Source organism: Amblyomma americanum, chromosome 5 (genome assembly GCF_052857255.1).
Source record: "Amblyomma americanum isolate KBUSLIRL-KWMA chromosome 5, ASM5285725v1, whole genome shotgun sequence".
Taxonomy (NCBI): domain Eukaryota; kingdom Metazoa; phylum Arthropoda; class Arachnida; order Ixodida; family Ixodidae; genus Amblyomma; species Amblyomma americanum.
This window is the reverse complement of record NC_135501.1, coordinates 146,537,196-146,555,047: the sequence shown is the minus strand read 5'-3', so window position 1 is coordinate 146,555,047 and position 17,852 is coordinate 146,537,196. Positions and strand designations below refer to the sequence as shown.

The following is a 17,852-nucleotide window of genomic DNA, read 5'->3' as shown; positions in this document are numbered from 1 at the left end:
ACCCGGGAACTCCGGATCAGTAGTCGAGCGCCCTAACCACTGAGCGACCGCGGCGGCTTCAACAAACGCGTTCATAACGTTATTGCAGCGAGTCGCGTAAGCCAACTTCAGCTGAAAGAGAAAGGCCGGCTCTCATCTCATCGCAAATTATTCGATGCGCACCAACGTCAGAGAGAGAAAATAATTTTTTCTCTTGGTTTCTGTATCTTGTCTTTCTGCGCACTGATGACGTCGGGCAAGATAGGGAACCCACGACGACGTCAGACACGGCAGCAGCCTTCTGCTTTCAAAGCCTACACAGCGAAGACCATAAAATTCGGCGTCGGTTCATTGCACGGCGCTCATGACGTCACGGAAAGGTACCTGCTGGGATTAACCCCTTTCAAATTCCTAGCTTATAGTGAGTTGCCTTTCGCATTTGCCAATATTGGAAAGAGGCTTCGTGCGAGAAAGAGAAGAGGCTTCGGTGCGCATGCAGCACTGATAATTCAGGGCATGAGTGTTTTTATCAGGAAAATATTTTTTAACATAATAGTTAGTGGCGCTGCCATCATCAGACACTTCCAAAGATGGCTTTATGAACTGTATTAACTTAGCCTCAAAAGATCTCTGGAGAGGCCCCACAAAAGAGGAAGGAAACCGAAAAATTAACGTAAATAGGGCGGCAACTAATGACTATAGATTGTGCAAAATAATAGCAAATAAAACACACATGCTGAGGAACGCTCACCCCCCCCCCCCCAAAAAAAAAAAAAAGCCGAGCCGTAGGCGTGGGCATGACTAGTCAAAAAATAAAATTTGAGGCGCTTGGCATACATGTTGTTCATGGAAGTTGGGATGGGAGGGGGAACTTTTTTTACTGTGCATGCATGCCCATTCTTAATGGCCCTTCCCTATATGAACCGGAAGGCTGCCCCCACAGATCAAGCTCGGCACGGCATACCGTCAGTAAACGGCCAAAGCACCTATGTTAACTGGCAACTTTCGCAAGGAGGCAGATATAAATCACTCCTCGACTGGGCGCATATTTTGTAATCACTGCTTGTTATTGAGAGACGTTCAGCAAGTAGTGCGTAACGCCCAACAAAACCAGCCACGCCTGTTACTGTATTATTTTTTTCGTTAAAACCAGAATGCAAACGAAACGAAACAATAAGAAAAAGCAATTACCATTTATCCCAACATCAAGATTAGGACATGCGGCCCAACATCTGACTTATGTTTCTTTAATCGCTGGAGCTAAGCCAGTCTTAATTGCGGATACTTATCTCGATTTCGACCAATCAGATGAATTAAGGTACGCTTCGGCTTCTCCAAACGTTAGCCGATCTTTATTTTATTTTTGTTGTTTTCCTCCTGTGACTATTACACCAAAACATTTGCGTAGATAAGCGAGTTTCTTTGGTTCGTTCCCATATGGCTATTCGCTGACAGCTCGTTTCGTTGGCTGCCTCATATTTTTTTCTCCGGGAATACCCGAGTTTGACATTATTAACAGTGGTTATTTGTGCTCAATCAGCTCCGAGCCTCGGTCCGTTCAAGAGAGACTCCCGATAAACAAATAATGACGGAGTGAAACCTAACCCTTGCGAATAACTTCGCCCGTGGGCTGAATCCAGGTGGTAACAACTGCGCACAAAACGTACACAGTGCAAACGAGGCCGCGTTATCGCCTCGTTCGCGGCTCCTTTTTCGAGCCTTAGCAGAGACAGAAACGTCCCGTATGTGTGCACTGTTCGTTGTATCTGGCTTCCATCTCGCCGGCTAACGATCATGCGGGCAGTGCCTGGAACGAAAACCCGCGTGTGCGTGTTCGAGCAGCCCCGACCTCGGTCCGTTCGGCCGCTTTGAGACGAGACTTCAGGGCATGGCGAAATGGAGGCTGCGGGTGCAGGCGAGGGGCAGGCACTGCACAAAGCGCGTAGGCACAGCAGCCGCGCTCCTTCCCCGCCCATTCTGTCCTACGGGCTTTGTGTAGGGTGCCTTGAAGCAGAGTGCAGTGGTACCCTAAATACGAAAGGGTAGCCAGCAGCGAGGAATTCTTTTCTCTCTAACATGGGCGTTCAACGACATTCTCTAAGGGAAAGCTAACTCTATAGCTGTTCCGATGACACTAGATCATGCGCAGGATCCGCTATGAAGGATTCGATAGTGAATCCGGTAATGAATTCGGTAATCGATTGGGTAATGAGTTCCATAACGGATCCTGTACTGATCCCGACACCGCAGCGCACACATGTCAGTGCTGACGGGGAGAACGTCTAGTTGAGGCCAAATTTTGTAATTAAGTTTTATACAGAGGCGCTTATGCAGGTTATGAGGTCTCTCAGCTCAAGCTTCTTGACATTACCATCACCCTCATCTATACGTAGCGCTAAAAATACCGACATCTTTCAAGAAAGCTGTAAACGACCCATTCTGATGCTGTCCCTGCGTACACAATGCAGGACAGTAATGAAGTTTTCTTTTAGGGAGAAACCAGCTCCAAAGATTTAGTGGGGTTGTTCAGTTGGAAAGCGCAAAGTTTGGCACCAGTGGACCCCATAGCTGCGATCAAAGCACTAGCAAAACATTATAAGCTTTCTAGAACGATCATTGAATGCCCCTACTTCAGTGTTCCACAATTTGGATAGCACCTAAAAGGATTGAGTGCTAGCTGTTCTGGTGGGCGCTAAAAAAAATAGCGATTATTTATCCCCAAGACCGAATCCGGACTTGCGCCATATTTCTGCACTGAATCACCTATATTTAGGAGATCCAATGTTTTCAAGATGTTCAGCGCTCAGCGCCACCACGGGCAAGGCAAGAATTTGGAACTCTTACGGCGCTACTACGGTCATCAGTCCGGCCGGAAAAAGTCTCCTACATGGTTGTCACTGTGAAATTACTGTAATGCAAATTATGGTACTTGTGTCTTAGCATTTCTGGCACTTGGAAGCGTTACAACGAGGCATTGGTTCAAAAACATCTTTGTAACCCTACCCAGGAGACTATATGGGGAACCTGCGCTGCCAAGGGGGCACTGCAGTTGTTTCATTCGTTGACTCAAAACTCTTTTTGCCAGCCGCTTGGGCCGCTGCAAAAGCGAGAACTCATTCTGCGCGATTAGATACCCGCGTTTGGCTGACAGCATTCATTGTCTAGTTTCTCTCGACGTAGCCCAGGCAGCTGACGCACGGCACGTGCGCCTTTGACAGAGCGCGGAGGCTCACGCCAATAAGCGCCTGAAGGTGGCGCGGAAAAGTACTGATAGTTAGGGTGCCTCGATGCCAGCGCGTACGGCGCAGCGCTGGCATCGAGGCACCCTACTGATAGTACTACCCAAAACTGCCTGCTCTTCTCGCTAGGCAGTGTGTTATGGCGCTGCGATCGGCACCGCAAACTCCAGCGCAAGCTCCCCGTACCCTGGACTGCCTCAACTATTCGGCTGCTGAGCGTCTACCGCCTTTTGTCGAAGAAATCCTAACCGCACCTTCGGCGGCGACATCGTTCTTTCGTTGCGCAGACCGATTTCTCACCGACGTCACCGGCGCGGTCGCCTGAGCATGTAGGGCGCGCTTATCTGCTGCTAACTCAATTACCAGTTCTGTGCTCCGCCCGGTCTCACAGCACTCCCGAACACCGAAGCCGGCTCCGGCTGTTTGCGCCCGCACATGCACACGCGCTCGCTCTTAGCCTTGGCACGCGGCCCATGCTGCTAATTAACGCTCGCACACTCATTACAGGGCTTCAGCGTATTGTTACTCACCCGGTATACAGAGCGCCGTGGGGAAAGCAAAAAGCGCGCGAAAAAAATTCCCGCGTTTCCTTCTTTTTCTATGTGGTTTTCGTATTGACTTTTCTGAAGGCATAGCCGTCGGCGTGGGAGGAGATGCTTGCCAATTGCTGGACAGACGCTGGGGACCCGTGTTGCGACATTGCCCGAACGAGGCGTGATTAACACCCCGCTTTCGGCGAGCGGAGAAGCTGATAAGAGAAAGGGAACGGAAAACAATTTCTACGCGAGTGGCTCGGGTGACGTCTGGACCGTGCTTTTCTTTTTTTTCGCTTGCATGTTCCTCTAATTAATTGCGGCGTTGGGTTTCGTGTAGCTGAGTATATATGCGTATGACTCCGGGCTATTCTTGCTTGGCGTGCGGGGCAAGGCCACGTGCACATGCGTTTTTTAAGGTCCTGAAACGGGGGTTCTGGGCATGTAAAGCAGAAGTTGTAATTAAGATAAATATGCCGATTAATACATCCAACCGTATCGAGGGCCAGTCGTAATACTGGGTGCCTTCTTGTGTATAAATGCCTCTCGAATCTAAAGGCCGCCGTTGAAACAGCCACTCGCGGTCAGCTTGGTCAACTGCTGTGAAATCTTGTTTGCTGACGACGTTTAGTAACACTCTTATTACTGCTGCCCAGGCTATAAAAATGAACGAATCTTCCGTACCCTTTCTACGAGCGCTGGTTATTCATATTGAGAAAACAAAAGGAGACCAAAGAATATCTGTAGTACATCATCGTTGTACGCCAATTTCTCTGGAAAACGCCCCTATTTATTCTGAACGTTTCTGGTGGCTTCAAACCACAAAACATTTGAACAAAGAATCAGTGAATTACTTCTATGAGGTTCTGTGTAGACACGAAATTTGTTTTAATACCATACGTTATGTTCAGTTTCTTGCTCTGGGTGAAATTTATCTTCTGATATTTTTAATATTTCGCATGTTTTTTTTTTTCAATTACAAATTATCTCTTCCGTGAATTTTTGCCCGCCTTGCTGGTCTTTGGCGATAGCAGTATGACTGCAAACAAATAATTGAAGAAATAAACAATCTTCATAGCTTTCTCATGGGCGCCCGTTTTAGGGTCACCGCACAGATCAACCCACAAATTGCAGATTAGCGAACATTTTTTTTTGAAAGACGCACCTTTGTTCAACACTGCCACAATTATAACGGAGGAATAATTGCAATCAGTTAGATAGATCTTAGCGAAACGAGACTCAAACTCTAGGATGCTTCCAAACAATGTGCTGTTCTATACCTCATGGCAGGCGACACCTTTATTGAGAATTTTGCAATATCTTGAAACAACGCATTGCAGCCTTGACGAGAATAGAAATTGGTAGCTCATACAACTATTATCCTTACAACGTCAGCGTACATTACCCCAAGACAAGCCGACAGCTCACTTGAAGGCATTACAGTTCTCATCATGCCTCATTCGTAGCGCGCAATACTAACTTAATTAAATAGAGGAGGGCTGCTGGGCTTAAAAAGAAGAATTTCACAACTCTCAAACAAAACTCCTACACATTTTCCAGGAAATTCAAGACTTAAAACACAACATCCGTACCTTCCAATTTTTTCCTCAAAGCAAACTTGTGTAAAGATCAAACATCAGACATCAGCGTTTCCGGAAAAGAGAATTGTAAAGCCTTCCATGATCCCTACCCTCAGAATATGAAGTGATAATCCATATAGCGAGGCTCGCTCCCGATCAATTTAAACGCTGACTGGCTCAGCGAGCATTGATTACGCCCATATAACAAACATATTTATCCATTAGACAGTTGCGTGCGCGCGCACCGCCGGCTATCAACGACCAGTGAGCAGGGACATCGCGACAATCAGCTCTCTCAGGCACTGTACAGTGTGACCCGCACGAGCGGCGCTCAGCAGACACCGAGATGATTTCGAGTGATATACGCGTTGCTATGTAGCTCGGGGACATCACGCTCCACGCGCTGATGGATGCATTTGTTCGTGTTTTTGTTCTTCGCGGGCGCCTACACACCAGACAGCTGCAGCAACACTCGCCGCCCCGCCAGGCGTGATGTCCCCGAGCTACCGATGCGGATATCACGGCAGGCATCGAGGCTCAAGGTGCGATTACCCGAAATGAGTCGTGTGCGGTCTCCTTCTCAATCTCTGTCTCGCGCTTCGGGGAGATCGAGAGCAGAAAAGGAGAGGGTTTTGAAGAGGGAGAGGGGGCGACTGATACGCTCTCGCATCCAGAGACGTTTAGAGAGGGCAAGAAAAAAAGAAACGCGCATACAAAAAACAAAAGGAGGCAGCCAGAGAGATCAACTACACGTTCGACAAGAGAGAGTCACTCCTCGTGTAACCAACGACACCGCTTCTTCTCCTACAGCATCCTTTTTTTTTTTTGCGTCTTGTTGAGATGCGGACTTAATTGGCATCCATTTCCCCTTTATTTATCGATTATGTCCTTAAGCGGCGTCGCCCAGCGATGACCGTGGATGAGGCTCGTCCCGCAGATGCAGCGAGCGTGGCAGTGGCCGTGTCCGGTTTGCGCGACGCCTCTTCGGACGCGTCATCGGCCACGCCCCTGCGATCCCTTCAAACGGAATTGATGCATCTTGTCCGTGGCGTCGTGCAGGCACGTAGGGGCGTAGCTATTTGCGCTGAAGTGGAATACTGTGTGTATAGACAGGCCTCTTTAGAAATGAAGCATCGAGAACGGAGATTTCAACTCGAACTTATGTGCCACCAATTAAGCCTTTGCGGAAGAGAGATTTTAGCTGGCACTTATTTAGAACCGAGCAAGCCTGCGAAGGATAAATGTAAGCAATGTGCGCGAAACCAATTTTTGTGAGGCGTTATAATTTTCTTCAGCTGCGCTGGTGCCCAGTCAAAGAAATGGACTATTGCGGAAGCAGATCGTACTCGTTAGAGAAAGCATCAAAATGCAGCCATCACAGGCACTTGAATTCTCAATTAGGTAGACGCAAGTTCGCAACCCTTTCACGTGCCATGCGGGTTTGCAACATTTACTGCGGCTATTATATTCTTCTTTTGCTTTCTAACTGATATATTTTTTTTTGTAGCTACGAAGGGCCCAGTACACAGAATCTTCCTTACGAATGCGTGAAATGACTTAAGCAGCACAAATCTACACTCCCAAATACTGACCACAAGAACAGTGAAACGTATACACTTTCCATGCAGCTCTAGAAAATTTTCTGTTTTATGAAAATCATTATGGGTGCTGAGACAGCAAAAATTTGCAAGTGTCCAAATTAATAGGACCAAATCAATAGGTTAGGAATTCATCCTAGTGAAGTAACAGCTGTCACGCCAAAAGAAAGTAAGACAAAAAAGGTGATCTTGGAGACCTGGTATATAGACACCGTGTGAAAGTAGCCGAATGTTCTCGCTATAGTAAAGTTCGACGCCGCTCGTCAGATTAAACCCACCTAAATTTTACCGTTGTAACCGCCAATGTAAGACTGCCTAAAACTGGCTACCAGTTACGCATGTTCCATATACTGAAGCTTAGAATACGTATGGACGCGGTTGCTTAAAAATAATCGATGCCTTTTTGCTGCCTCTAGAAGTGGTGACATTCGTGATGCCTCAATAAAGAAAAAGGTTTTTACTGCCACTGTTCTCGTTACTTCACTGATAAAGTTTTTTCACGGGTCTTCACCTTCAAGCCTGCAAGGGGGGATACACAGAACTTTTAAACCTATGCAAAGGCGTCAGGATTAGATACCCGCCACCACACAAAGCTCTGACAAAGGAGGAGGCCACTGCTTGGCGCAGATTGCAAACGAACTCCTTCCCCAATTTATATATACTAAGCTAAATGTACCCATCGCAATACAGAGACACCTGTCCGTGGTGCGGAGCCATACCCACACTCTACCACATCACATGGGAATGCGAACGTAACGAGGCATTTCACAAACACCCGAATGCGGAGCAATGGGAGAGCCGTCTCACCAGCAGCGAGCTCACGGCCCAGAGGGCCTTTATAGAGCACGCGACCGGTGCAGCACGACTCACTGGAGCCTTGGAATAGGGGCCCACCCTTGCTGAAAGAAGACTCTAGTCGCCGGCGCAAGCACGAAGACGACGGAGCCTTCGATCCGCGAATCCCTTTGGAAATCAATAAATGTTTTCACTCACTCACTCACTCACGCTTCGGGAGTTATGTAGCACACTCGAAATTGGCCACCATGTTTTTCTTTCTTTTTTTCCTTTTACTAATATCAACCCAAACATACTCCTTTCCGCTCCGCTGGTTCCATTTTTCATCCCTGCTAGCCCAAGGGCAGCATTGACAAAAGTTTAACTGGTTTATGCCTTATCACCCGACCCCGAGATACTGACTGCTCTGCAGTTCACCCAGCCGTGATTTATAGCAGCGCTGGGTGTCACTGCGTTTTGCGGGACTTGGTGTCGGAGTTGTTTTTGTGCCCGCCGGTGTTGTTTATACCTATCGGTCGCCAAGATCTCAATTCCGTCATACGCGCATTGCCCCAAGCTTGCTTATGAGCCGGCACTTGGCAATGTACGGTAGGTTAACGATGCAAGGAAGGAGGAGTTTTAATTAAAGGTCGTTAACAACACGCCCGCTCCATATCTGGCAAGACCCTGGTATGCGTCTCGGATCTGGGCCTCATAATTTCGGAGTGGCCGCAGCGGCTGAACTCACCATGGAGTGACCCAGGTACTCGGCCGCGTTGTCCGAGATGTAGAGGAGCTTGCCGTTCTGCGTCATCATCATCAGGAAGCCGCTCATTGCCTGCGAGGAAGAGGCATTGTGTTTGAGTGTTACAGAATGCATAGCTGCGAGATTACAGGGCTATAGTTTCGCAATTGAAGATCCAAGGCAATACGACGTCATGCAGGAGAAGTATGAGCGTCCGATTCAAAAAAGACCTATTTGGCCTTTCGATCGGTCTTCCAAATGAAAGGGTGAAATTAGTTTTCAGTTGCTTGTATTTGTATTCTTTAATGTCATTTCATCGCACTTGTTCGGCTAGGTTCAAGAAATTGTCAGGAAGTTTCGGCATAATGAAGTCAACAGTATGTCAACGTAACATTTAACTTGCTAACGAGCCAGACGGCTGTTTTTCTACTCGAGGTGACTGTGTTATATATCAGGTAACGGAGTTTACCTACGCACACATACATTTCAAAACAACATTGTGACCACAGGAGATGGCTTGCACAGGATTGTTCTTCTTAATCAATGTAGGCGGCAAACGAGCGCTTGGCCGCTTTAAGTTTAGTGCGAGCGCTATCAAATGCAGCCTAAAAGCAACAATGGTGTTTCCATTAGCAAATGTCACAATACTGCTTTTTTTTCGCCATATAATATTCTTTTGAGAGAACGCGCAATATATTAAATGTTTAGCCACATATACGCGACAAAGTACTTTGCTTTTTTTGTTAGTAACGCCAGGTTGCTTTGATTCTTCCAGCTTCAACTAAAAAAAGACCAGACCGCAGCAGCATGCAGAAATTTTGTGTGTTCTGCTGGAACAAACGAGAAAACCAACAAGAAAAAACAATATCGTTCTGCAACCATCAAAATCAGGCCACTATGAAGCAAAATTTAAATCATTGAAATGAAAATTGATCCAGTAATTCATTGGCTGATAGGTTGACAGATTGACTTGAACAATCATTTGACTGAGTGATTGACAAACTGATACATTGATTTTACACTTGATTGAGGAATTTTCACACGACAAAACGTTACCACTGAATGTGAGGCATGGCTTAGTGCCCAGTTTGGATTGATGTTGATCTGCCGTAATTTTTACCTTATAATAGCATTGTACAGCATAGCGGAGTTTTTGCATTTTTACAGTATTGAAGTGCAGCCAATGTGTCCGGGTTTGTATCCGGAATCGTGCAGTCAGCACTAGAACACAAAGCCACTGAGCCGCTGCGTCGAGTCGACAATAGATAGCGCGCTTTTTGTAGCCTTGTAGAACATAGCTGGAAAATGGACATCTACTTGTTCAGAAGGCAGGCTGGCCCGAATTATGGCACGTGCAGAGCAATGCAATCACCGGGAAACCCGAGCTGCGACCTTACCATGAACGAGTCGCTTTCAGAGACGTGTCCGTGTTAGGTACCCGTGAAAGTTCGCATAACACCTGGAATGCAATCACCAGCCTTCCTACCACAAACACGGATACACATCCGATAGCTTGCGGGCTCATCGAAAAGCGATCGCTCGAAACAAAGATCGTTATCACCACCCAGGAGAGAACACAGGAAAACAAGAAGAAAAGACACGCGTGTCCAAATAAAAAAAATTTAACGCGAGCTTAAGGACGCGGTGCTCGTGTATTACCAGCATTCATCCATCTCGAACACGTACCTCGCCGTTCACTCCCTCCCCCTTACCTCCCTTTTTACTCCCTTGCCCGCGGTCATCGCCAAGAACCGGTGAGCGAAGCCGAGTTGCTCATGCATGAAGCAGCTAGCGCCCTCTATCCTCTGGCGCAGCTATTGCTGACTACTCCGGCGCGCGCGAGCCAGAGGTTATTATTGGTTTCTAAATTTCGCTGCGGTGCATGCATCCTCGAGGCGAGCGCAAGCTTCTCGCCCGATCCGAGCTCGAAATGAGTTCCGGCAGCACAGACGTACACACGTTCTCCGAGTGCCGTTGTTCCTCAAGCCGCAACCGGACTTGGAGAGGAATTAGTCACCGGGCAAGCAGAGAAGGCGATGGGCTCCTTCCCCAGACTAGCGCATATATACGTACGCAGCACACGCGCGCGCTTTTAGCGGGCGGGTTGCCTAAGGTGCGAGTTATGTGCCGCGTGTTTTAGAGGTAGCGCTGCGTTGTTGCTCCTGCGGTTTCGGAGGGCGTGGCTATGCCTTTTTATTTCCCTTGTTGGCTGTATGTGTGCGCTTTTATGTGTTTTTATCTTTCCTCGATTAGGTGGAGACGAAGTGCTGCCGTAGTACCCCGGTGATGTGTTCCTGTTTGTTTCTGGCTGGGGCTAATTTTCTGGGAATTGGCTAAATGAGGAAACTGCACGGCCTTATCCGGGTTAGGCTTGCGGTCGGACACTATGTTCGAGGGCGCTCGGTACACAGCTACCGGTTACAGGTGTTGCGAAATTTCTTCGGCCGTCTAGTTCGCGCGGAGTGTGGACTAGAAGAAGGAGTGAGCTCGATCGTCTTCTGGTGCCCGTTGCCCTTTGCGTTCATAAGCATGTAGAAACGCACGGAGCGCCTAATCACGGGTATTCCCTCCACGCCTGTCATCGGGGGGTTTTCTTCCCTTTCCGACTGGCGAGAGTGTAATGGCCACGTGGACACTGTGTGACACTTTTCTACTGGACCCATTCTGAGTGTCAAAGGTGTCACGCATCGTGTACAAATAATTTATTGCAGGTCCCTCTTTAGTCTAGGTCGTCAGCTTAATTACGACGTATTGACCGTTTCAGTGTAGACGTCTGGCTTTATTAAGCGCACGTATCTTGTGGACTTTACCGAGCATGCGCAGTAAGATGTGTCTATGACATCGGTCTATTGAAACGCTGCTCCCACAGCCCAGCGGAAATATCGCTGCGCCGAGAAGATAAATTTGAAAATGTCTATACTTAGTCCTGAGAGTCACAGTAAAATGCCTGCAAAACGCAAGCGCAATACTATACTCTTGCGTCAGGCTATCCGACATTGAATATTTAATTTCCCCAACGATAATTTCCACGTCTTTCTTATCGTCGACGATGGTATCTGTGAAATGAGTGAAAAAGAGATGATGCCATGAAGCAGCGAACACAATTTCTTCGCCTCTGCAATGAATGCTCTCCCCTGGCAAAACTGGCTGATTAACCAATCGATCATATATTTGATTGACTGAATGTTCCTTTCAGGATTTCTCTAAGGCTGTCCCTAAGTGCAGGCATAATTGTCTCTCTAGCTTTTTCGGCTAACTCAGTTCTGGGCTAAGTCACACAAAAATGACGGATTCCTTGGGATTATCTCGCCGCTTTCTCTTTCACGAAGGCCGCGTTCCGTGTCCTCCACGTTTGAGCGGCAGTCCCAGAGGCATAGACAGTCGCGTGCGAAAACCGCAGCAGAGCGGCGCCTGCAGAGTGTTGTCGCGTGCCGGCGGATCGTTCGTCATAAAAGTCGCCGACGGCCGATCAGCGCGAACCGGACCTCGATGACGGACGCGATAAGGCGGTCGCCCAGCCGAAGGATCCGCCTTGCCCTCAGGAATGCGCGCCCGCGAACATATAGCCGTGCACACAACACAGTGTTGCGGCGACTTGGGCATGAGTGCGAGTCGAACATCTAAAGAGAAACTTCCAATCAGGGCTTTAGTGCGCCAAGTACTTTCCACGCAGGACATGCGTACGTGTTCAAACAGCATAAAAGGAAACATATAGTTACCATTCTACCAGCATTTCCGCTGAAGGACGACCGAGAATCAGCCCTTCTTTGTTGTACCTTTCGTCGAGAGTGGCCCGCAGTCTCTTCATAGTGTTTTAAATTTCTATGCAAGTGCAAAAGTGAAAATACCCTTTATGTTGACCCGAAACACGCGGGTTGAATCCCGGCCGCGGCGATCGAATTTCGATGGAGACGAAATTTTAGCGACCCGTGTACTGTGCGATGTCCGTGCACGTTGAAGAACCCCAGGTGGTAGAAAGTTCCGAAGCACCTCTCTACTCCGTCCCTCACCGCCTGATTCCCTTTGGGACGTTGAGCCTCCATAAATCATAAACCGTAAAATTGCTCTTTAGGAGCAATGTAAATCACACTGCTCGTACAGCCTTCATAAAAGATACACAAACCGCCGAGTTTGCGCCTTGGAAATACAGCGTGCGTCGTTCTCCGTCGCCAGAGTCACAATTGTCGCCGAGGTGAAAAAACGCAATTCATCACTTCTTGGAATCCAAGCTAAGGCCTTCCGCGGGTGCAACAATAGCCCCACAGCGCGGCTTAGAGGCCTGTACATTGGGATCTATATTTTTCACAAAGGTTGTACTTGAATGTACCACCGCTCTTCTACGACTTACAACGAGTACGCGCTACTGTACAGCTGGTGCACAACCCGAGAGAAGCTCATACAGTTTGGAACGACCGCCTGAGACTAACAAAGTACGGCTTCCGCATTCCGAAAGTGCGCAGTAACTCCTCATTGCTTTCGGTACGTTTTTTTTTTCTACTTCAGAGGCAGGGCCACAGTCGGCCGAAGTCTAAATGTCAACTGACTATACAGAGACATATGCATATAACGGGTCGGAGGAGCAACGGCACCCGTCAGAGTGCCTCGCTGCCCTGACTTTTTAATTAATGTCATGCTCTTTTCATTCTTGTTTGAAATACAAGGTAGAGACGCCGCAGCTTAGCTGCACGTACAAAGTATGATCACCGACCAAAGAAGAAAAAAAAAGCCCAGAAGACCTGAGGCCAGAGCTATGAAGTTAACGTTTTTCTTTTGGAAGGACGCACCCAACTTATTTTGTTTTGATGTATCGTAATATAACCCCGACAAGTTAACGTGCAGAACCCTCCAGCACCATGACATGCTGCTATAATTAAGAGGCTTGCTAAGAGCAATGCAGCGCACAGTCATGCTGCTGGCGTTCACATTGCTAGCATTTTACACTCTAAGTAGGAAGGAATAAAAAGCAAGTAAGTTCTCCGCTATCAGGAGTGCCCTATAGCGGACACTCCTGATAGAGGGTTCACTACCATAGAGGCGCATTCGTGCTTAGAGCGTACAGCAGCGCAATCACATGGCATATCCTGTATCAGTCCCGGGCATTATAGTGTGCTGCGTGACAGCGTAGGTTATTGGGATCTTTAGAGCACGCATGAACACATGCTCGAGGCGCCGGCAGGCGTTTTTCAATGACGACTGTAGATTTTACCCTGGTAATACAAATGTAAAGCTCCTGAACATAAGCATGATGAAACTTATTTTTTCCACTGACTATTCACTAGGAGCTCTATTACTTCACGCAGCATTAAACATGGGTTTGATCCTTCCCTGACTACCGTATTTAATTCCAGTAGGTCAATCGAAAAAAAAAAGATAGAAAGCGGTGCAGAAAAAGATGCAATCAGTTGGAAGCTTTGACAATTCTAAACGAACGGTCTCTGTTGTCCTTTTAGAGAGAAGGGTGCACCGGCGTGCCAAATGACCCGTTTTCCTCTCGCATCGCAAGGCACTCTACTAGTTTCTGCCGCGAACAACGATTCCAGGGCACCTTGTTGAATCAGCCTTACCAAAACATTTCTTGTCTTCCTCCACAGGCGACGGCGCAGAATCGTTAAAATTAAATCAATTTTCACGCATCAGAGGCCGCCTAAAGGCGGATATCTCATGTCGCCCTTCGGTTTTCAAAAGCACCACGCGGAAACGTCGAGCCTCTGCGCGAAATTCCAAGAGAAAGCAGTCAGATGAGAAAGGGAAAACGCGCTCGAAGTTCCCCTGCCGTGCTCACCACCCCACCGTCGGGCGCCTGCGCAGTGATCACATGGCGGTCTGGTCGTTAAGGGCATGCAGTGCGACCAGGATATCGTCCGCCCGTTTTCTTTATTTTTTGTCCTCCATTTTATAGAGTTCTTTTCCAGTCGAGTTAACGGCCTAAGCGACACGCTCCATGGGTGACTATTCCACTCGCAATTCAGCGGCTAGGAACAATTTTTTATTCGTTTTTTTTCTTTTTTGTGGATGGTCGAGAGAGTGAGTTCATAAGGTCCACGACTTGAACCGGCCAGATAATATTTCTTGCTGTTTTGTAGAACAGTTCGCAGCCTATATGCTGGGCAACCTTTGGAGTAAGAGCGAGAAGGAGAGTGCGGGCCGCATACAAGCGGTACTTTTTAGATATATCTTTTTTTTTTCTGAGACTGTTCAATTTTCAAGGAGACGCCTGCCAGCTAGAGCGCCTCGAAGTTCCTCCTGAGCACATGCACAGCGAGACACACGTAGGCAACAACCGAGCTCATACGAAGAAGCTTTTACTTTTTCTTCCTACCCGCGTGCCCCGCCAGGGGGGGACACGTGACGACGCGCGGTGCAACTGCACGTATACTACAGCTGTTGGAGGTGGGGAAGAAAAAAGGGGGAGGGGGAGGGCAGGGGGGGGGGGGGGGGGGGGTAAGAGGAGCGGACGTGGAGGATGGAAGAAAATGCGCTTACAACGCAATGACCGCTGGGGGCAATCGAGGATTTAAGCACCTGCTCCGGTCACCCGGCACGCGCTATGGGCCGCCTAGCTGTGGACGGTCATCATCTCGGCCGTATGGGCGCTCGGCCGCCCTCCTCCCAGGCCATTGCGTGGCTGATGTGTCCCCGTCCGGGCCGGAGGTGCGTGGCGTCCTCGGGGATATCGTTTTTACGAGGCATTAAAAAGTGACAGCGACACCACGCCGCCACACTTGCGATGGCCTGAGTACGGTGTGCTGTACATCGCTCTTCTGTGGGCACGCGGGGAAGGGAATGGAATGGATGGTGGCGCACGCTTGTGGTCAAAGGCGGGCGCATCTGGCCGGGGAAGGTGAACGCTGTGTTTAAAGGTAGATGTGGCGGCGTCCCTGTGATCTCTGGAGGCACGTCCTGGTCACGCGACATGCTCTTGTATGACGTCATGGTGGAGAGTGGCCGCGTTTTTGTGTGTTTGTGTGTGTGTCCGCGAGTGTGGTACCGGACTGCCCCAGTCGGAAATTCTCGCTTTTGCAACGGGCTCGTTGGATATCTTTTTTTCATTTGAGAATACATTCTCATTTGTGCATCTAGTGCACGGTCTACGTCCACACCCTAAGTGCTACAACCACCAACAAACGCAAAGAAAATAGTCCAAAACAGTATATCCCGAAATTCGTTTGCTGGAGTGCAAGTACACGTTTATAATAAGTGTCACGTTTTTTTAGCAAAAGCATTGGGCTGTACGCACTCGCCTATATGCTGCAAGCTCATGCGATTGGCATGTGGGTGCCACATAGGGCGATGGGGGACGGCGGTTTCCGCGTGACTGTATTTAATATATACGGCTTATAACGTAACATAACGCCGGTTCAACAGTGACGGGAAGACGAGTCTCGCATCATGAAAGGATTGGAAAATATCCGTTTGAGACTTCCATAACTTGGTAATAAGTCACGAAACGAAATTTATAAATACTATGCAGAGTATACAAGAACTTTCACTCTATCTTTGCGAGCGATCGATCGCAGCAAGCCTCTCATGCCGTGCGTCTGGGGTGTACACCGTGCATTGGCCGGTTCCAGGTCTCAAACGAAAGCCGCCAGTCTCTCTCACCCCAATCCCCCCGCCATGTTGTTGCTCTTTTCTTATTTCTTCAACGCATCAGGTACAAACCTCCGCGAACAAAACGGACCAGTATAACGACTGAAAGGCGGGCAGGGCAAGCAAGCGTGGCCTTTTACACGCTTCCAGACCGCGAGACAGTTACACCTGACGGCTTGCGCCTGCACGATGCCCAGCTGGAGCGAAGATTGCGGGGAGGGTGTGTGTGCGTGGAGCAGCGAAGGAGTGGGGGGGTCTCGAATGAAGGAGCAGAGTAGCCCCAGCGTTGAGTGTACGGCAGCAGCGGGAACAGCAGCCCCCGCCGGGGGAACTGCCCAGATCGTGACGAACTTCTCGCGCGATAAGAGACGACGACCGCTGGGTGAGAGAAGTGGACTGCCCCCCACTGCCGCCGGTACACCACTCTGCACGACCCCCATGCCGCCCCCGTACGCGGCGTACACGGCGCGCCCTTCGCTGCCTTTTTGTGCTCCGGGAGCCACTACCGGAATGCTGCGCGCATAGACCTCCAACCTCCCCACCTGCACCCCCAAACATCGCCTCCGCTATCTTTTTTCTCTTACCTTACATTCGCAAGAAAACGACAACACTGTATACATACGCCGGGCAACACTCTCAACTGCGTTCCGCTCCGGTCTTCAGCATTCCATGTTTGCTTCTTGTAACTTCCGACCCCCCCCCCCCCCTCCCCCTACGCATCTAAACATCACCTCTGCTATCTTTTTGCGCTTACCTTCCTTTGCAAGAAAATGGCAACACGGAACGCGTGCGCAGATCACAACTCTCAACTGCGTTCAGCACGTGTCTTCCGAGGTCCATTTTTGCTTCTGGTAACTTGCGATAAATGTTTTACAAACGTTCAAGAGCGAGCCAACTAAACCGGAGCATAGAATAAATGAAGCATGGCCTGTGCGCCTGTAGCAAATTCCCATACCTGGTGCCTGTAAAGACAGCTAGGCGCAAGTTGAATTAAAGTGCGCTAACTAATATCTGAACAATCATGCTGAGGGGATGTCCGGGGTGTTGGGAAAAAATCTTCCTAAATTTTCGGTTGAAAAGTTCATGGTGATCGTCTGTGAAGCTGACGTAGCGGCAAAAAAGGTAGCCTGGTGGCTTCCACTTCCGAAAAGGTTCATTCGCCGCTGCAGCGTGATGGAATTCTTTCGGTGGCAATGACTAGTCGAAATTGTTCCTCAGTGTTCCTGCATTTACCAGCAATTTAAATTTCCTCGGGGCTACATTAACTCTAACTTGTTATCCTGGCCATTTGTTAGGAGGCCTCAAACGTCGTATAAGTCTGCGCAGAAAAAAATTCTCTGTGCAATCACGCATTTACAAAGCTTGTAACACGGGCTCAGCACAAATAAAACACACGGCGTGGAAATTGTAAGTTTGAACGCCATAAATGACCTTGGCTGTGACAGTTCCACTTGAGGACACTGAACACATCCGGCATCGGAAAGATGTCATCGTGTGGATATAACGCCTGCTACCGTAAGCGTAAAGCGTCAGATATTTCCACAAGCCGACTGCAGCCGCAGGTCCTGGGATACATTTATTTCCAAAAACGCCGATTACGAAGGAATCTGAACTCACAAATGGGAACAAAAGTTTAAAAATTACTTTGTACGTGTGCGTCAAAGTCATAGAAAAAGTAGGCTACGGGGCAGGCCGTAACAGAATGATTCAAGCTGTTCCTCTGAGCTGAAGATTTTAATTTGGTACAAATTTCTTAGTGCACGCGGTGCTCCACTTTGACTCAAGTGTCTGTTAAGCTCAGTTTCAGTCAATGA

At 48.6% G+C, this 17,852-nt stretch overlaps 1 protein-coding gene across 1 annotated transcript in view; it reads right to left on the bottom strand.

Moving 5' to 3' along the window:
* Positions 1–17,852, bottom strand: part of LOC144132809 (uncharacterized) — a 164,809-nt gene that overhangs the window by 30,376 nt on the left and 116,581 nt on the right. Inside the window, exon 4 of the mRNA XM_077665472.1 lies at positions 8,452–8,541. Coding sequence (XP_077521598.1) covers positions 8,452–8,541 — 90 coding nt within the window. The remainder of the gene's footprint in view (positions 1–8,451; positions 8,542–17,852) is intronic.